At 32.4% G+C, this 22,063-nt stretch overlaps 1 protein-coding gene across 1 annotated transcript in view; it reads left to right on the forward strand.

Annotated features, from left to right (window-relative positions):
• Positions 1-22,063, forward strand: part of RASA1 (RAS p21 protein activator 1) — a 107,456-nt gene that overhangs the window by 46,574 nt on the left and 38,819 nt on the right. Inside the window, 7 exon segments of the mRNA XM_021701843.2 lie at positions 4,315-4,467; positions 5,461-5,596; positions 6,222-6,292; positions 10,621-10,738; positions 13,869-13,900; positions 16,830-16,882; positions 18,884-19,034. Coding sequence (XP_021557518.1) covers positions 4,315-4,467; positions 5,461-5,596; positions 6,222-6,292; positions 10,621-10,738; positions 13,869-13,900; positions 16,830-16,882; positions 18,884-19,034 — 714 coding nt within the window.

The raw sequence follows: 22,063 nt of genomic DNA on the forward strand, positions 1-22,063 counted from the left end.
TGGTAATAAGGTAACAAAATGTAGAGGCTTGACCAGAGTCATGGAGGTTTCTGGTGAGTCTTCATCTTACCAGTTGGTTTAGTCTCTTCTGAAGAAGTTTAGGAGGTGTCAATGTGGCCATCCTTCTTTGAGCTCTGTCCATTTCAAGTATTTCCATATATTTTTTAGACCTAGCTAACAGTCCTCAAAGATCAGAACTTGCTTATTATGGACATTGAAGAAGAATTTTTTTTTTAAAAAAGATTTTATTTATTCATGAGAGACACAGAGAGAGAGAGAGAGAGAGAGGCAGGCAGAGGGAGAAGCAGGCTCCCAAGGAGCAGAGAGCCCGATGCGGGACTCGATCCCAGGACCCTGGGATCATGACCTGAGCCGAAGGCAGATGCTCAACCATCTGAGCCACCCAGGCGCCCAGAAGAATTTTTTTTTTTTTTTTCATTGGTAGGGAGTTGGAACTAGACTTCTAAAGTTTTTTCCAACATTACGCTTTATGATTTGACACTTCTTCCTTCATTCAACAAATGCTTTAAAAATTAATATTACTATGTGCCAGGTATGTTCTGTGAGCTAAAATTGCTGTAAATGTAATAAGCAGAATAACAAATTTACCTTAGGTAATGGCGCCCATAGATATTGGGTAATCTCCTGTTGCACTCAGAATATCCTCATACCCCAATGCAATACCAGTTATTCTGTGTTCCTTAGAGGTATTCTAGATTCAGTTGCATTTCTTGTTGTTTTTCTTTTTAACTTATTTGAAAACAATCACCAGCAAAACGGCCCTTAACAAGATATAACAAGACTTTGATTGTAAAGATTGTAAAGAAATGGTGGGAATGATTAGATTTTTTCATTTCCTTGTAATATTGCTACTGTGACTATGTGTACAGTCAGAAAGTGTAGCATTTTTGTTAAATGAATCTTAAACTGATATCCACTAGGGGCACATCTCCTCTAGGGGAGTTCACATCTTAGGTATGAGGGTATGTTTTGAGAAGCCATATTCCACATTTTTTTTTTATATATAAAATGAATTTATTACAAATTTCAGAAAGTTAAAGTAGCTTTTTTTTTTTTTTGGCTCCTGGGATTAAATAGAATATATAATGATTCTCTGTGAGAAATTAATAACTTAAGTATTCTGAATTTCTTGGTAGGTGAAATTTTATGCTTATCAAAAAGTTCATGGGTTAAAAAAGGGTTGAGAGACATTGTTTTAAAGACCCAAGGACTAGTGCTCAGTGGATATAGGGCTTAAGTTCTATAAATCTGTGAAGTACTTCAACCAAATCATATCACATTGGAATTGCGATCTACTTACAAAATAACTTGTTTTAGCTACATCTCATGATGCTATATGCATTTATAATAAAATAATTATTTTACCAAGCATGATACTGATCTTTTTATTTCCAAGTTTTTAAATGTGATAAAGACTGCATATTGTAATAGCTTAGTCGAAGTGCTTTTTATGTTTCAATAATAGCTTTAAAATAGCTGGTCAGATACATTTAAAATATTCTTGTTAGTATGATTCACCTTAATAATTTCAAATTAACAATAAAGATAATTCAAGAAAGTCTGAGTTTTGATTAAGATAATTCAGTTGTTTTGTTTGTTTGTTTTGTTTTGTTTTGTAGAATAGCCAGTGACTTTTAACAATGGAACTTCAACATTTAGAGGATCTGACTCAACTACATATGTGCTAATCCAGCCAATTACTGGATAACTTAATTTCAGTTTATAATCATAATAAATAATTGACTTTTTTTTTTTTTTACTATAGTTGACACACAATGTTACATTAGTTTCAGGTATACAACATAGTGATTTGACAAATTTATACAGTATGCTGTGTTCACCACAAGTGTAGCTACCATCTATCACCATAGATTGCTAGTACAATATTTGACTGTATTATGCTGTGCCTTTTGTTCCTGTGACTTACTCATTTCATAACTGGCAGCGTGTATCTCCTACTCCCCTTCACCTGTTTTGCCTACCCCCCCACTCCTCTCCCCTTTGGCAACCATCAGTTCTCTGTATTTACAGGTCTGATTCTGTTTTTTATTTATTTGTTTATTTAAAAATTACAAAAAAAATAATAAAGAATTGACATGTTTTGCATCATGTATTTGAAGCTTAATGAGCTTTTGACATAAAGGGAATTACTAGTATTCAAGAAACAAAGTTGTTTGTTTAAAGTAAAGTCTGTCTTAAACTGAATACCTGTGTAAAGCCAGAATCTTACAGAAAGTACAGAGCTAAAAACTAAAAAATCACGAATATATCTTTTATATATCAGTAAAAGTTTCTAGGCAAGTATTTATTATAAATGAGTAATTAATTGTGTAACACCTCATGACCTTGTGTATCATCTTGTGGTGGGCTCACAGGATGGAGATTAAATGAAATTTTTTAATTTTGACATTTTGGGTAAAACAACAGAAATTTAACAAATAATACATAAAAATAGGAGTTTTGCTTGTAATTGTTTTTAATTTTTGTCTCTTCAATGTGTAAATCTGCTTTGTGGGATAGCTTCGTTGCTTTAGGTAATAAAGAATGTACCAATTTTGTATTCTAAGGACATGTCCCATGTATTTTCACAACTAAATAAATTTCTAAATTTTTTTTAAATGGTGACTTTTTAAATCTCTTTATTTTCATTTTTTTTTTTTTTAAAGATTTTATTTGAGAGAGCAAACACGAGCGGGGAGGGGGCCGGGCAGAGGGAAAGGGAGAAGCAGACTCCCCACTGAGCAGGGAACCTGATGGGGGGCTCCATCTCAGGACCCTGAGATCGCGACCTGCGCTGAAGGCAGACACAACCTACTCAGCCACCTGGGAGTCTCTCTAAGTAAACTTTGTCCTGATTGTATGTGGTTAAATTTTAGCTCTTCAAGGAACTTTTAATCATTATTAGTCTAAACTTTTCCTTTTAGATTTAAAAAAAGAGAAAACAGTTCTTGAAAGTTAAATGTACTTGTCAGTAGCCTTAAATATAATGGTTGAACTGAGATTAGAATTTTAGAAGAAAGCAGTGTTGATTGTTCTTTGCCTTCTTCCTCTAATACTGTTTATAATTATGTTGTTCCTATTAAGACGAAGCTTTGTAATTTTTTTCATTATTTCATTTCAGTCTTATGCACAGACTTCAAATAAGTGGGTTGGTTTTTAAAAGAAAATTGAAAATTCTTTTAAGTTTTTTTTTTTTTTAATAAACTAATGAGTCAAGAATAGTTAACTTTCCTCACAGCAAGTTTACAAAAATAGGAGTATTACAAAAATAGTCATAGGACTCTAATAGTTTTAACTATTGACTTATGGCTAGATATTAAATACATCAATGCAATATGAATGTTTTATTGTTTTACTCTGAGTGTTTCAAGAGAGACTACAAGTATCAAGGGTGAGTTCGGATGACTAACATATTGAAGGTGTAAAAATATTTCATAACAGTTACTTTGTAGAACTATTACCATGGCCATGTGAAAATTCCAATATGTTTCTAATTATGCTTCTGTTTATATCAATCCATGAATCTTTTATAGGCATAAATTGGTAGCATGGGTGATGCTGGAATTATTGCCAGTCATTTAAGCAGATTATCTGGTAGTATGGTAGGTAGAACATATTTAAATTGAGAGTAGGAAAATTAAAGGGAAAAAGGTATTATTTATTACCCACATGTTTGTTAAATAAATTTGAGGAATTAAGATCAGACATGTGGTTATGGAGTAAATCATTTTAAGACCAAAGGGAATAATCAGTGTCATGTTGAAATAGGAAATTAGAATAGTAGTCTTTGGACAATGTCATTCTATTTTCCTGTTCTAGGGCACAGACACTGAAATGGAATAAAGTTTTATTTTCTTACAGGTATCATGTGCCTTGCTTGCTATGTCAAGTGATATACTTAGGTTCTTTAGTATATAGAAAGGTAGTAATTAATTGTTTCCATTTGTCCATCGTATTCTTATTTTTCTAAATAAAGATTTGATTGTAATAAGTGTTAATATCTTGACCAGGTAGACAATCCTGGAGGTAGAAAGATGGACAGAAATGGAAGAGGTTCATATGTGAGATGATTAGTCCTGAGTTTATAGAACAAATTAAAAACTGAATAAATGAATTTTTTTCTGAGAGACTGAGAAGTTAAAAATAATTGAGTTAAAATTGGAATAACCTATCAAAAGTAAAAGGTAAATGTTTACATTTAGGTATTTAAAACCTCTATTATTAAGTTTCTCAACTACCACTATTAATTTTATGGTTGCTATTTGTATTCTAATCACAACTTTTTCCCCTTAGGTGGTATCATGGAAAACTTGATAGAACTATAGCAGAAGAACGCCTAAGGCAGGCAGGGAAGTCGGGCAGTTACCTTATAAGAGAGAGTGATCGGAGGCCAGGATCCTTTGTACTTTCATTTCTTAGCCAGACAAATGTTGTCAACCATTTTAGGTAAGTCTTTATTTCTAATATGAGGCTAAATAATATAGTTACTTTGCTGTAGTGTTCTTAAATACACCTGCTTTAATAAAGGTGAATGTTTCAGTGATATTTAAGTGATGGGGTAAGTGATTTTCAGTTTTCAATTATGTGATTTAATCCGATGATTATAGAGTAGATACTGAATGCATGCTTTTTTTGTTTAAAAACAATATAATTGGGCATTGTGCTAATCTCAAATATAATGATCACTGTTAAAGTATAAAGAATTATGAAGAAACTTTGGTAAAGCAGAAATAAAGGAAATGTGTATTTTTAGACTACAGAGTAACAAAATATAGGAAACAAAGTAAAGATGTGTGCCCTTTAATTCATTTTTGCTTCACTGTTCTGAAATTCTTTGCAAACATTCATGTCAAAGGTATGTAGATTTTCAAGTACAGATATCAAAGTTTACATAAATACACATACCTATATTATTGTCTTCAATTTCATTTTTATGGGAGACATTGAAAAAAATCATTTTTGCCTGTAATGTTAACTGATAAAATGTTTGTATGTTCTTGATTTTCACATTTTAAAATAAGTTTTAAGAGTACTTTATACCACACGTCGAATGTGAAATTATTATAATACTCTAAATATTTTGAGATCTGTAAGCTACTTTTAGCCAGAGAAAACTTACTAATGTTGCTATTTAGTCTTAAATATGAAGAGTGAGCAGAGTATCTGAAGATAGACTTATAAATATTGCAATGAAGAATGTAATGGGGTTTGTAAGTGAGATATGTATTTCATATCTATCACATGTATGCATATATATTTTTAGAAGAAATAACCTCAGGTAAATTTGCATTGGCGGATATTAATAAGTGGTATTTTAATACAAGGATATAGTAAAGGAAAAGAGTATGAAAATTAGGGAGTTTAATTTCTTTAGAACTTGGTGTTCAAAATTGGCTCTAAAGGTTTTTGTTATACTGTATTTTTTCCCTGTACAAATAGGATTATTGCTATGTGTGGAGATTACTACATTGGTGGAAGACGTTTTTCTTCACTGTCAGACTTAATAGGCTATTACAGTCATGTTTCCTGTTTGCTTAAAGGAGAAAAATTGCTTTATCCAGTTGCACCACCAGAGGCAAGTAAAACTTAAATAAAAATATTTTTCAGAAATTTATTATTTCACTTTACTATGAGGTTAGCTCTTACTCAGTTTCTTACGGTATTTATTATAAATCAAGAAATATTGTTTTAAATTTTAATTCTGGTTGTACTGTCAGCAAAACTGATATCATCTTCAAAAAATTTTTTTCAGTAATTTTGTATTTAAGTTGCTAGATTTTTTTTTTTTATAATACTGTATGGTGATAGCTTAACAAATATTTTTAAGTGAATGAGCAGTAATGACTGATAGCATAGTGCTAATCAGTTGCTGCAAGATTCTGAAACGCCTTCTACATCATCAGAGAAAGATTAATTTATATGTTCCATGTAGTTCATTTAAAATTAAATGGCTACTCATATTACTTGGTAAAAACATTGGTTATACAGTTAAAATAATTTCTATAAAAAAAAAACAGAAACAAGACAGTATTTCTAGGCTTTGAGTATTTAGAACCTTACTAAAAACGATTTGAATGATCCTGTGTTCATAATGAGGATTTTTGTTGGTTTGAACTTTATGTGGATATACCTGATTTGACTTTAACATAAAAAGATTATTTATCTTTTGTAAATCTTTTTTCTTTTCTTATGATTCCTAGCCAGTAGAAGATAGAAGGCGTGTTCGAGCCATTCTACCTTACACAAAGGTTCCAGACACTGATGAAATAAGGTATTTTAGAATGAATTCTCATTTATAGGCATTTGAAATAGGCATTTGACAGACTTCGAAAACTTACCACTCTTGGACTGGAAGGTCTTGGACTTTGAGGAAATAGCATGCAGCAGGGTGAAAGTACCTTTAATATTGAGTTCATCGTTCCTGTACTCCTGTGTTTGGCTTATTTGTTCAGAATATGGATTTGCATCAGAGTGGCCACAGTGAAGATGACAGGTGAAATAAATTCAGATTTTATTAGACTCTCTGACAAAGTAAGGATAATTGTTATATTCTGTACTCTATTTTTATTACTACATGGCATTTATGTCTCAACTGTAATTTGTACTTAAATGATGACTAACTTCTATTTTACATGATGGGTGAATAGTTTAAGTGTGGCATAGAACTACAGAACATGATAATTTTTAAAAATTATTTTTATATAATTTGATTTATATATAACTTGTTTTTATTATTTTCATATAATCTGATGTTTGATAATTATCAAATTATCAGTGTCTTTCTACAAGCTACTTTGCAATAGAAAATTTGTTTCTTATTGGTAAAATGTTTACTGATTCTGGTAATACAGCTCACCAAAATCAACAGCAACATTTAAAAAACAGTAACTTTGGGAGGTACTGAAATTTCTGGAAATATGGAATTTTAAAAAATAAAGATTCAAATATCTGGAATCTCCGAATAAGGATTCTATTTTTATATGATTGTCTACAAAATAACAACTTCTCATTTAGTTTTTATTGGCATACCTTTATTTGTGATCTAAGCAGGAAAGGCCAATGAAAGAAAGAGAAGGAATGAAATGTATACAGTAAAGAAGAACAGTGGTGAACTACCAGTTGAGGAATTTTGAATAACTTGTAAATTCCCAGTGTATCTTCTAGAACAGCAGTGCTCAAAGTGTGATCCATGTAACCTTGGGGATCCTTGAGACCCATTTAGAGAATTCATGAGAGCAGAACTGTTTTTCTTTTTCTTTTTCTTTCTTTCTTTCTTCCTTTCTTCCTTTCTTCCTTTCTTTCCTTTCTTTCCTTTCTTTCTTTCTTTCAAGATTTTATTTATTTATTTGACAGAGAGAGACACAGCAAGGGAGGGAACACTAGCAGTGGGAGAGGGAGAAGCAGGCTTCCTGCTGAGCAGGGAGCCCAATGCGGGGCTTGATCCCAGGATCCTGGGAGCAGAACTGTTTTCTTAATAAGACTAAGATATAATTTGCCTTTTTCACCGTGACATTTACATTGATGGTACAAAAACAAGAAGCAGTAAAACTGTTAGTGCCTTAGCACAAATCAAGGCAGTGGCAGCAGTGTTCTTCACTGCCACACACTTGGAGGTAAACAATACAAAACAGTTTCCCCTCAAATTTTTCTTGATGAGACTGTAAAAGGTATTGTACTAAATCTCAACCTTTTTTTTTTTTTTTAAAGATTTTATTTATTTATTTGAGAGAGAGAATGAGAGAGAGCAGGGTCAGAGGGAGAAGCAGACTCCCTGCAGAGCAGGGAGCCCGATGCGGGACTCGATCCAGGGACTCCAGGATCATGACCTGAGCCGAAGGCAGTTGCTTAACCAACTGAGCCACCCAGGCGCCCTAAATTTCAACCCTTTTAGCATTCAGTGTGATGCATATCTTTTTAATCTTTCTGTGTGATGAAGAAAACTGGTGAATCTTTTTAATATTCTGTGTGGTGAAATGGGAAGTACGCGCAAAGTATCTTGGCTGTGTACCACAGGTCCTGGTCTTGAGGAGAGCAGTGTTGAGAGTGGAGCTAGCTTCTGCTTTTGTGTACACCATTTGTACTTAAGACTGACAGGCAAACTATCCAACTATGGTTATTCAGACTAGAGTATTTGACTTTTTTTTTTTTTTTATAAGTGAGTCTGTTACGTTACTTCAGGGGAAATAACTGGAGGTATTTGTTGCCAATGACAAAATTTGAGCTTGCAAGCAAAAATGAGAATTTTGGAAACCCTGTATCTGCCGTCAGGAGTTTGACAGCTTCCCACATACTTCCTGATTTTTCTGATGAGATTGGTGGTGATATTAAAGAATGTGATGTTTTGATTGTGTAAGGTGAATTTACATCTGGATGATCTGCATAGCTCAGTGAACCAGTATTTTCTAAATGATCGATGCATGCTCTTAAAGAATTATGCCTGGGTAAAGGTCCCTTCAAAGCACAAGATTGACAAATAGATATTACTGAAATGGGGTACAGAAAGTTCATTGATGGTGTTTTAGATTCCAAATTACAACTAACCTTCAAGTACCAATTGTTGAGTTTTTGGTGTAATATCATAGAATATCTATAATTATCTGAGAGGCCATTTAAATACTCATTCCTTTCACAACTACATATTTTTGTGAAGCCAAATTTTTCTTCATATACTTCAAACAAAAAAAAAACTTAAAACAACAGATTGAATAGAGAAAGAGAAGAATCTAGCAGTGTGCAGTTAAGCCAGATGTTGAGATTTACAAAAAATGTAAAACAATATTCTCACAAAACTTGTAAAAATAATAATTTTTTATATTCTTTATGTTACTGTGTGATGGGGTGTATTATTTTTTAAGAAATTAGTAAACACTTAAAACATATTTTAAATTCTAACATGGTAAATATTAATAGATATAATTCATATAAATAAAAGCCTTTTAGGGTATCAGTTTTTAAATATATAAAGGAGTCCTGAGAGACCTTCAAAACTGACAACTACTGGTCTAGGAAGATGAAAATTTAAACAAGAATTGGAATATATAAATTTTAATTTGATCATATAAATATATGCGAATGTATGAGTCCTTAAAAATTTGTATGTATCTTTGAAGTTTTTTTTTTTTTAAGGTAAAAACATCTGAAGATTAATGAGATTTAATAAGGCATTTTAACTCTTTTGGGGAAAAATGCAAAATAAAGAATCTTTGATTATATTGTTTGTGTTAGTAATAAGCTCTTTATTTCAAATTTTTTTTCATTTTGCACCATATATTTAGTGTTCTAGCAACAACAGAAGTCAAAATTTAATAAAAAAAATTCTCTTACGACTGCTTTTGACCAAGAAATGAAACTTGTCACTTCTCATTTCTATATTTTTTTCCATATGTACTCCCATTTTACTCATATATTTTTTTTTAAATGTGGTTATTTAGGAGATTGGTTCTAGAAAGGAGTAATTTATTTGGTTAAGTAGGAATGTCTGCTGCCAGTCAGCTAGTGAAATATGGTCGCAGTTAACAAGGGTTGTCAAATCAAGATAGAATGCAGTATTACGTGCTCATCTAAATAGAATTCATCTCAAGTGTTGTGTATAAGTTTTTTAGTCTTGAACTTGTCCAAGGAACATTGAAGCTTGAGATGTTCTGGAGGAAAAGCAGTTTTCAAAGTATGAGAAGAGATTTACTTAATGGAACTTTGGTTTGTGAAAATTTAGACTGAAAGGAAACTTAAAAAATATGCGATAGATGCGGATCTAGAGATAGGGTCAGTAGCAGCAGGCAATCAATCTTGAAACTTTGAACACTGGGAGGCATTCATTCAGGCCTAAAACGAAAAGTTCAATGAATTACTGCTGTTGTAAAATGGCATCAATATAAGACTAACTTACTCCTCCTGTGATTTTATGGAGGTTGAAAACATATAGATTCTAAGGAAAAGAAACTAGTTTGTGTATGCATCTCTCTACTCAGAAATTGTTAACAGAAAAAACATGCATACATTCTCCTATCCTTTGATACCACTTCAGAGAAAGAATGCTATATCATGGATGTCTAAGTGAATTAAATGAACATTAATGTTTTTTATGAGAAAAATGTTAATTCTCATAAACATCTGCTGATAAGGCTTATTGTGCTTATTTAAAATAAAGTTTTTCTAAAGTAACTGTATCTTGTGTATGTGTAATGAGTTAATTATATTATGATTTTATATCTAACATACATCTGAAAGAGTAATTACATGGAAGCTTAAATTTTTAAGTTCACTTTTCTTGGAGTTTTACCCTAAAGCCTATAATACATATATAATTACTGTTTATACAGATTCTAATTTGAATTTAAGAGTAATCCAATAATGTAGATAGTGCAGATAGCATTATTAAATCCATTTTACACATGAAGAAATAAGATTCAGATTGTTAAGTGTCTTCAGAGTTTTATATTTAGGTGATGCCAGAAACAGGACAAAAATCCAGGGTATATGAGTTTAATTTCTTATATTTTCCAATACCATATTAACTCTGTAGTATGGCACATGATTACTCAAATTTCCATGTTTAAATTTTTAATTCAATTTTAATAACTTCATAATTGCTATTTTCAGTTTCCTAAAAGGAGATATGTTTATTGTTCATAATGAATTAGAAGATGGATGGATGTGGGTTACAAATCTAAGAACAGACGAACAGGGCCTTATTGTTGAAGACCTAGTGGAAGAGGTGGTAAGTTTTGTTCTTTTCCTCTCACTGTCAGAATTTTAAATATTTTGTACATTTTTGGAACTTTTCCATAATCAGGCGAAATTAGTAATGAAACTTTTTTTTTAATTGAAAACCTCAATTCTTAAGTACAAGGAATTCATTAAAATGTGTTTACTGTAGTAGATGTTATTTATTTGGAAAGAGCATAACTAAGCTAGTATGTTTGATTCTTTAACTATTGATTTTCTGAAAGTTTTTTTTTCCAGAAAGTTTTCATGAGTTTCTAAGAATTAAAAAAAATTAACATTTGTGCTTATTTGTATCTCTTTTTGTCTTCTTAGTGGTTTTCCTCATAAATGAGGCTATGAAAAAATGATCATGGAATCTGAATCAAATAGGGTTGTACATGTTTGCTTTCAGAATCTTTATCTCCCAAATATATGTACAATTTTCTAGTAACCTTGGAAAAACATAGTTATATTACACATATATTATCACGTTTCTGCATTTCCAGTATTCCCATTTTCGTTGTCGCTACACAATACAGTCATCAGTCGTCTTGTCACGCAGTATAGATAATTGTGCGGTTTTTTGATAGCAGGGCCGCATTCAAGCAGTATTTGCATTTCAGAGATAATACTCAGTATCACTGAATCTTATCAAACATATTACAGTTTTGGAGTTCATCTTTCCTCTTTGGATTTGGATTTGTTTTGTGATGGAATGGTTTCCTTTTATCTTTCACAACCCTCAGAGCTACTGTTTTTAAATTATGTCACGAACTTGGTAATATTCTGAAACCTGTGCTTTGATTATTTTCCGGGAAGATAGCAGTGGGGAATATTTTTCTTTGTTATTAATTCTCTTGATTAATAGATCTTGATATGTAGAAGTAAAACATACTGAGGAAAAGTGGAGGGCAGTTCAGGAAATGGTATGATACATTGTATACACATAGTTACTTAGTGGAAGAGCTGGGATTAGAACTCCTAATTCCTAGATTAGTGTTTGGTATTTTACAGTAGGGAGAGATGTTTATTTCATATAGGCCAGAAGTGTTCAAACTGAAGAATCTTACTGTGTTGGTTTTACTACAGTAAAACTTTTTTATGTTGGATTTTTTTTCCTCCCCGCTATAGCCTCCTTCCCCCATTTTTCTGATTATTTAAAGGTTTTAGAGTATAGTTTAACCTTTCTCCAGCTCTTGAGATGCTGGGTCAAATTTAATAAGATAAACTTTAAGAAGAAAAGTGAAAGTTATCCAATGAGTACAGGGGGGAAAAAAGCCCAATTTAACATAAGGACACATGACCTAACATCAATAAAGGGAAAAAAAAAATAAAAGAACAAGTTAACAAGTCAGTATGAACTGAACAGTGTGATGTGGCTGCTAAAAAGGAATATAGTAATACTTTCAATTAATAGTGTAATAGTTCCAAGTTAGAATTAATAAACAATTTTTACTCTAATACTTAAAATAAGTTTTCATACTGATCTTCTTTGGAGCCTAGTGATTCCTTGTAGCTTGAAAAGCCATTTGGAGATTGTCTAGATTTCAGACATTAGGTTGGTGGTTGGATTTAAGGATTTTCCCACTCTGAAATTCTAATTACTGTTCTCCAAGTACATTTATACTTTTATGCCTTAAATCTAGAATGTAAGCTCTGTGAGGATTTTTGTCTCTGATTCAGTGATGTATCCCCATAGCATAGAATAGTGTCTGACATTAGTAAGCATTGAGCAAATGTTTGTCGAATGAATTTCTTTATGCCTACACTTTCCTGATACTCCTGCCCTGCTAGACTACTACCATGTAAAATTTAATTCATCTTTATCAATTCAGCTCAGATGCTGTCCCTGTTTTCACAGAGGATTTATGGCTTTCTTAGGCTAAATTGTTTCCTCTTGTGTTTCTATAGCACCTTGTTAATTCTGTATTTTATTACATTGTATAAAATTAGTTTATGGTGTAAACCTATTCTGTAGAGATTAGCTCTTTTTGGGCAATGATGCATTTTGTTTTTGTGTAAAATTTTTTTTTTTTAGCATACTGCTTTGTTTTATAGTAGACATTCAGTGGGTGTTTGATTTTAGTTTGGTTAGGTATTTGATGAGTAAGGAACAAATTGAGAGAGGTAAATCCATGTATAGATAGACCATTTTTCTTCATTATTCAATGAAAACCTGGTGCCAGGTACCCAGTTTTGCTGGGTACTAGGAGTACAGTTCAATAAATATTCAGTGAAAATTTTATGCCCAGCATTGTGCTAGTGGTTATGGTGGTGGTTGGGTGTTAACAAAGAAAAGTTAAGATCTTAAGGTGCTTACGGCCACTATTAAGGAATGAATCACACCGGTGTGTCTTAAATAATAGGCATGCCAAATAGAGTAAGGTAAAGTTCAAAAGATGATAAAAGAAGGATGTCTTTTCTATTCAAAGTAGAATTTTGTATTTATGTTTTAGGGACTCAGTATTTTACTGAGGACTGGTATTTGAAGAAGATCCTGTCTGGATAGTTTAGGTTAACAAACAGGTAGGAAGCAGTGAGTGGAAAGGACATTCTGAGTTAAAAAGAACAAGGCAGTGGTGTTGAGAATATAGATAAGCAAATTGGTAGTTATGTGGGTATATTGTATAGATACCTAAAGAGAATTGGTAGTACTAGATAGGAAATGTAGACTTGAGTGATATGAAAAAGGATTTAGATTTTATCAAAGGACGAATTTGTAGGGAGCAGAGAGGTATTAAAGGTTTGGTTCTTAAATTTTGTTTCTTTTTGTTTGGTTTGGTGTTTCTTAGCTCAGGAGAAAGTTGCAGTTGAAAATGATGAGTCCAGATCGGAATGGTGAAGTGATGGGGTGAGACAGGGCACAGAGGTAATTAAACTCACTGGGCTGTGGTAATAGTTTGAGAAAAGGGAGGAAAAGGGCCTGAATTACAGTAATCACAAGAAGAGAAGAGTAGTAACAGTAAGGGAGAGAGTTTTAGGAAGACGTTTCTTGAACTGATACATCTTTTCTTGTATATGCATAAGTAAATATGAGGGACAGGGCAGAGATGTGTTTGAAGATGTGATTTTTATTAATTTTAATAAAAATAGATTAGTAGTTAAAATTATATAAAATACTGTCTTAATGTCTTACCCTTTAGGGCCGGGAAGAAGATCCACATGAAGGCAAAATGTGAGTTTGTGTTAATTACTAAAAGGAAAAAGAAAATACGTTTATAAACCTACAAATTGGAAAACTTAGGCCAAAATTTATTTTAAAAGAAAACTGCTACTTTTGGGGCTGTCCTAAGAATTGTTTTCATTTGCTCAGGAACTGATATGTTAATATTTTCTTTAGGATCTATTGATAGTCTTATTTTTAAATAATGAAGTGTCTTTTATTTATATGCAACTCTTCTATCACTAAACTAAAGGTTTTTCTATGAACATTAATAACAGTATGAATGTCATGATTCCTCATATTTTTCTTTACTTTCCTACTGATACATTTATAGCATTTCTTGTTTTTGTAACCACATCTTTTAGATATGTTGTGTTTCAGTTTTTTTGTTTGGGGTGTGTGTGTATGTGTGAGAGAGAGAGAGAGAGAGACAACTTTTCTCCAACATCAGGGTTTTTTTTTTTTTTTTTTTAAAGATTTTATTTATTCATTTGACAGAGAGAGAGAGCATAAGCAGGAGGAGCAGCAGACAGAGGGAAAGGGAGAAGCTGTAGGGCTGGATCCCAGGACCCTGGGATCGTGACCCGAGCTGAAGGCAGACGCTTAACCAACTGAGCCACCCAGGCGCCCCAACAGTGTTCTTTACCATATTTACAAGATTCTGCAAGGCCCTTCTTTTTGTAATCTTTTCAGGCTGATTTTAAGTATCTTGTAAGGGCTAATTCAAAGACCAGGTATTACTGTATGTTTTATTTGCCACAGTCTTCTAATATTTCAGAAATGTTAGCTGTTAGCAATAATCTCCTATGGGAAATTTACTCTAATTTTGTTTTTGTCCTTGGAGATCTTTTTTAGTGTCCTGCTCACCCCTCATTTGTTTGTTTGTTTTTTTAAATTTGTTCATTTGAGAGAGAGAGCACAAGCAGTGGGGAGAGGCAGAGGGAGAGAGAAAGGGAGAAGCAGATTCTCTGCTGAGCAGGGAGCCCGATGCGGGGCTTGATCCCAGGACCCTGAGATCATGACCTGAGCCGAAGGTAGACGCTTAACGACTGAGCCACCCAGGGCCCCCCCCCCCCCCCAATTATTTGTATATGAATTTTCTTCTGAAGATGTTAACGCTCAATCCCAATTCTATTTTACTTATGATTTTAATAGAAACTCTTCATCTTTTGATCTCTTTTCACTGGAACATTTTTTTCTTACCATCCTGTCAGAATTTACGAATGGAAGCAACTTGCCTCTCAAGTGGTTGCTTATTCTGTTTTCTAACCATTAGAACACAAAAACGTGAAGCTGAATACTCTCAGTAAACCTCGTTTAGTTCCCCACCCTTCCTCAGGTGGAACATATGAGATGTTTTCTGAGTTCATTTTCCTTATTGTTCTATGTAGCTGTGTAACTGTAAAATAGGCTCCATGAGTGAGACCGTACCTTGTTGATTGTATTAGTGTGAAGTCTTCCCACTACCTATATCAGATTACAAATTCTAAATAAGGTGTGCCCTTGAAAAGAATATGTATTCATTGTTTTGGGGTGCAGTGTTCTGTATATATATCTGTTCCATCTAGTGTAATGTGTCATTCAAAACCACTTTTTCCTTGTTGGATTTTTTTTATCTGGATGAGCCATCCATTGATGTAAGTGGGATGTTTGTCTCCTACTGTTACTGTATTCCTGTCAATTTCTTCCTTTATGTCTGTTAATAGCTGCTCTCTGTATTTAGGTGCTCCCATGTTGGGTGCATAGATATTTGTAATTGTTATATCCTCTTGTTGGATTGTTCCTTTTATCATTTTATAATGTCCTTCTTTTCTCTTGTCACAGTCTTTGTTTTTAAAGCCTATTTTGTCTAAGTACTGCTACCCCAGCTTTCTTTTCACTTCCGTTTGCCTGGTAAATGTTTTTTTGTCCCTTCACTTTCAGTCTGCATGTGTCTTTAGGTCTGAAGTGAGTCTCTTGTAGGCGGTGTATGGATGGGTCTTGCTTTTTTTTTTTGTTTTGTTTTAGTCTTGTAGTACTTTTACTTTCCAAGTTGTTTTTAAGCCACTATCAAAACTAATAGAGTAGATCCCAAGAATTTGTGGCAAAGTGATGGAGGGATGATCTGGAGTTGTCAGGCTGGTATTAAGAGGTGTTAATTAGCAAGATAGGTAATTGTCCTTCAGGTAAATGAGAGGAGATTTTAAGAAATTTAATTACTAATAGTTTTTAAAATCAGGTGTGTCATTTTATTCTAAGGTAAAATTTAAATACTTTATTAAATGCAGTGGATCTTGACTATAATGCCATTTATAATTTCTAAATGCTTACTTTAAGTATACAGAAACTAAAATACTCTAGCCATCTAATTTGTTATGGCATTAGCTCAAATAGAATTAGGAATGCTAAGTCATTTTATTTCAGTCCTTGATGCTGATACCTACTCTGTCATCACTCAGTCTTACTTTCTGACTTTAAGGAAAGTATTAATCAGCCATTCCATTTTCTTTCAAGAGAGAATTTACCTCCTATTATAGGGAAAGTTCATTTTGAGAGTAATGTGAGGAGAATTCATTTACTTTTTTTTTCTGGATAATTCTGTAGTGGGCTCTACCTGTACTCCCTTCCCTCCTAATACAAAGAAAAGAGAACACTAGCTATGGTGTAAACATGTAACAGTTTCTCATTATCAGAATTAAAATCATTACTGCCTTTGTATTGTTAATTAATATGGAAGTTATAGTTCATATCAGTCCCTTATTTTTCTATATTTTGTTGAAATTATGTATGTTTACAAAGCACAATAACATAAATGTAAAAGGGATGAGATAATTTGATCAATTGTATTTGCTTTTATTTCATCATATCAGCTTGAATTAAACTTGTGCTGGTTGTTTAGTTTTGATTGTATAACAGCAAAAAGGACTTCAGATTTACATATTTAATTTGTTCTCTTTTTAAGATGGTTCCATGGGAAAATTTCCAAACAAGAAGCTTATAATTTACTAATGACAGGTACTTGTATATTCACTCTTTATTTAAAAACAGACCATTTATCATCCATTTTGCCTTTAGCACTCATTTGATATTTAAACATACTGTAAATTCTTGCATACCACAGAGAAACTGCTATATTTGTTATCTGGTGTTTTTTAGTTGAACACATACATGCAGTATAAAATTCAGTGAAGTGTTTTTCTTTCTGTCCCAGTCATATTCTCTTCCCTGCAGGCAGCACCAGATTTGAGTTTTTTTCCTGTATTTTTATAAGTTTTCAGTGTCTGTGTTATCTCCCTTCCTTGCCCCTAAACATACCCCTACACACGCACACTCATAGGAACATGCAACATGCTTTTTTCATGTTAGGATATATTTTGGGAGATCATTCTATATCTGCTTATATAAGTTTTCATTCTTTTGAATGACCATAAGCTTCTGTTATATAAAAGCCATAATTTATTATCGATATTTAGAATAATATTGTATAGTTTTTATTTTTTTGCTGTTCGGATGCAGGAAATGTTCTAGCATTTATCTTTGTGCACTTGTGAAATTATAGAATTGGGCCTTATTTAAAATATATTCATTTTAACATTTCTTAAAAGTTTTTATAGAGATACGCAAAGTAAAAATTGACTTGTATTGTGGGTTTATTATTTAAACTAAAAACCATCCTGTCATCATTTATCCTAACATTTAAGACAGAATTAATTTAACTACTAAATATCTTTTTCATAAACCGTACATAATAAGGATTTGACACAAGTTTCAGCCATAATCTGTAATGTAGAAATCTTAGTTCTTTAAAAACAACCAGTGTTTGATAGTTTTTGTATGGTGAGTAAACTACTGATTATTAAAGATGTTTTCTGAATTACTGTTTCAAACTGTAGGCATTGGAGTTTAATGTAATAAATACTTGGCTCTTTTGAAAGATTTAAGGGAGTTTTAGAAGTGTTCAATTTTATTGTGAGGATGTAGACTAAGTAGGTTAAAAATAAGGAACATCATGATGCAAATGGTAGTAATAGAGACCAGATGCTCAACCAAAATGACATGCTATCAGCTTTGAGGGTGGGACCAAAATATTTATTTTAGTGAATTTACTGAATTATGAATAGAAGTTTATATTTTTGAACTTGGACCACCAAATACTTGAGGCACTCATTCTTGTTTAATGCATTTCAAGTTGAAAGGGGCCAAACTTAATTTCTCTATGTTACTTTTTATTTTCTTTGGGTCATGTGCTCTTTGAAGAATCTGGTGATTTTCTCCCCTGAAAGGTACACATCAGTGTGTTTTCCTAAAAGCAGTCAAGTTCTGATCTTTTCTATGTCATTAGGACTTAAGGAAGAGGAAAAACAAACCATTTTGGTGTTAAGAGTCGCTGCCAATTGAAGATATCAAAAAGCCTTCTCTAAAATTAGTGTGAAAACATTTAATATATGATAATTTGTTTCTATATGACTTTCCAGGTACTTACCTATTAAATGAAAGGTGGTGTACATGTATTGATTTTGATAAGGTACACACATATTTCATTTTTGAATCTACCTTTATAAGCATTGGTACTCTTTTATTATAGTTATTACTTTTTCATGTTTAATCAGAAGCATTGATTAAATGTAGAGTATGCCTAAACAAAATTTACTTTAACTTTTTTCAACTCTTCTTATTAAGAGGATTTACAAATAGAATGTACCCATTTTAGCCAGTGTTCTCTATACCTGTGGTTAGGTTATTCTTCCGAAGTCATGACAGGTTAGAGACATTATTAACCAGAAATCACTGCTGCAGACTTATTTTTATGTAATACACACATGCAACATCATGAGTGGTTGTGACTCATAAACTAGAAAGCATAAAGATGTATTAAAATTGTTTTTATTGTAAGATAAGTTCCTGGTGAAAATTTACATATGTTTATGATTTTTAAATGTACTTTATAATTAGGTTACTTAACACTATTTTTTATTTGATAATTAGGAAATAAAACTAACAGCTTAATTTTTACAGTTGGCCAAGTATGCAGTTTTCTTGTGAGGCCCTCAGATAATACTCCTGGTGACTATTCACTTTACTTTCGGACCAATGAAAATATTCAGCGATTTAAAATATGTCCAACACCAAACAATCAGTTTATGATGGGAGGCCGATATTATAACAGGTGAGTTGTGAGAAATTTTAGTTACCTTTTACTTTTGGCAAAAACAGTTGAAATTTCAATAACGTACATCAGATTCAAAATTGTATAAAAGTGCCTGACTTTTTAGTATTTAAAATTATAAGGCCTTTAATATAATTTAGTAGTAGTCATGTCCAAGGATTCTTCAGATAGTGTCAAACATGAATATAAGTTAATAACTTATAATTTGTTTTCTTCCAAGATAATTTATATGTTTGTTGATTATATGCAGACTGTTTATAGCAAATTTGCTAAGTCCTTAACTATAGGATAGCAAAACATTTGTTTTAAGAAAAAGAAAATGTTATTAGTGAGACATTTTATTTTATTTATTTTTTTTTCAAGATTTTATTTATTTATTTGACAGAGAGTACAAGCAGGGAGAGCAGTAGACAGAGGGAGAGCGGGGAGCCGATGCAGGGCTCAATCCCAGGACCCTGGGATCATGACCTGAGTCGAAGCCAGATGCTTAACCTCCTGAGGCACCCAGGCACCCCAAGACATTTTAATAGGAAGAAAAAGTTCTTAAAGAGTAAACAGAGACTTATTACAAATGTTTCCCATGTAACTGGGTTGTTCTCAAGTTGATATTTCTTATTTGTAATTATTGGTTCCTACTTCTCATTTTAAAAATTATAGTAAACTTGTTGCTTATCCCAAAGCTCAAAATGAACTTAGTCACTGGAGCAGAAAAATAAGCTAATAGAGAACCATATGATAGAATCTCAGTTTTTTTTTTCCTTCCTGTATATTAGAAAGATATCTTTCATTTTTTCCCCCAAATGTAAAGAATTTCCCATACTAGATAACTCTAGAGTGGCATTATCTTCCTCTTTTGGAGGCTTTCATAAACTAAAATGATGGCATTTGCCTAATTTAATCCCTTAAATACCACAGCAGTATTTGCCATCCCGTTTAGAATTTCTCTTAATTCCAGCTTGACTTTTGAGGGTATAGAGGTCCAGGAACTGGTTTACCTTAGAAAATGAAAGAAAAAAACCAAGTTGTAATTGCTTGCCAGAAGGCCCATGAACAGTTATGAGACATCAAGTGGAAGATGTGAGTCTAGACATTTGGATCCGTTTGCACACGTCGTATTTCAGAAAAGCTGCTTGGGTGGTTTCTACATTAATAGCCCAATCTAGACATCCTCACTGAAAATCTAGCTAGCTGCAATTTGAGCTCTTTATGAAGGTAAATTACTTTTTCCCATTTTCTAGTTTTCTAGGGACTTGGAATATATAAAACTGTACATTGAAAACATATATTCTTAACTGAATTGATAAATGTCTATCTGGAAACTTTTAAAGATAAAATAATTTACATAGATTTATTTTCGGAGAAGTTTGTTTACTGACTTAAACTTCCTTATGATATACATTCTGCAAGATGAAAATTCTTCCTACAAAATGGAAGCAGTCTATAAAATATATAAAGGTTGACTTTTTTATTGATAAAGACCAGAATGAAGCAGGAAGAAATAAGTATTTGAAGTATATTTCTTTCTAAATTATTGCAAAATTATTAGTCTGCTTATAAAATGAAGACTTAAAAAATTTTAAGTGCATGTTAATTTAGTGGGCTGTGATCATTCCCCCCAATTTTTTTCTTTTTTTAAAAAAGACATTTATTTATTTTAGAGAGAGAGCAAGTGTGAGTTGGGGGAGGGGCAGAGGGAGAGACTCTTTGAAGCAGACTCCCTGCTGAGCGTGATGCCCAATGTGGGGCTTGATCTCATGACCCATGAGATCATAATCTGAGCTGAAACCAAGAGTCTGATGCTTAACCAACTGAGTCACGCAGGTGCTCCCCCACCCACAATTTTTTTTTTATAGATCATTTGATAAAGTTCAGGAGTATTGTTGTTTCTAGTATTAATGTTAAAAATTTTTTCCAAAGAAAGCTAGAATTATGTAAATCTGATGCCTGGAAAAAGGCAGTTTTACAGTTGTTTGGAAATATATATTTCAGCATGGAAATATATTCCATTACAGCATTAGTGTCAATAATAAAGTAAATCTTAGAAGATAAACCTTTGTGGGATGTTTGGCTGACTCAGTTAAGAAGAGCATGCGACTCTTTGTCTCAGGGTTGTGAGTTCAAGCCTCACGTTGGGTGTAGAGATTACTAAGAAAAAATAAATGAACTTAAAAACATACACCTTTGTGATTAACACTTACTGTTTAGATATGTAAGTGTTAAGTTGGATTATTCAATAAATCTATGTAACAGAGCCACACTGTACTGTCTTTTCTCCCCATTAATTCTACATTAGTCTTTTGGTAAAGAGAGGTAGTACTTAAGTGTGTTTCATTTAGAAATTGCTTTGTTGAGACATAACTTTAACATTCCTATATTAAAACTTTTAGAAAAGCAGGAGAAGCATTTAACGGCAAGTATAATTCAGCAAACATTAACTAACTTATTTTGAAATATATTGTACAGACCCCATGCATATACATTAAAGAAAAAGATATATGAGGTACAAGTCTATTTCACAGATGTATAGTGGACATGTTTTAGTTTTCTGAGATGTAATCTATCTGATTTTGTATTTAAAACTTTCATGGAATGCCTAGGAAGTTCTGGATTGTTGTATCTCCCTTGACTGTTTTTTTAGGTATATCTGGGTACAATATGAACTAAAGTAATTTTTTTAAAAAAACATCTTGAAAGTCCAGCTCATTGGTAAAAATATATCTGATTGGTTGTCACATACTTTTAAATTTGCTCTTGGGCAGTCTGAACTGTATTCCACAACAGTATCCTATTCTTTCAGCTCATGGACAAGAATTATATTGTAATGCTGAGATGCTCCACTGGATCAGTTGCATTTTACAGTTACTGAGTCAGAAACCTTTGATATTTATTGTTTTTTATAGATTTAATGCTTTTTGCTTTGAAACACACAGTTATCTCTGTGGTGGTATCTGTCTTCAAATGTCTTCTTTTCTGATTTTCTTTTAACATTTTTGGATTTATATGTGGTATTACATTTTTCCTTTAAACAC

Source organism: Neomonachus schauinslandi, chromosome 7, assembly GCF_002201575.2.
Source record: "Neomonachus schauinslandi chromosome 7, ASM220157v2, whole genome shotgun sequence".
NCBI lineage: Eukaryota > Metazoa > Chordata > Mammalia > Carnivora > Phocidae > Neomonachus > Neomonachus schauinslandi.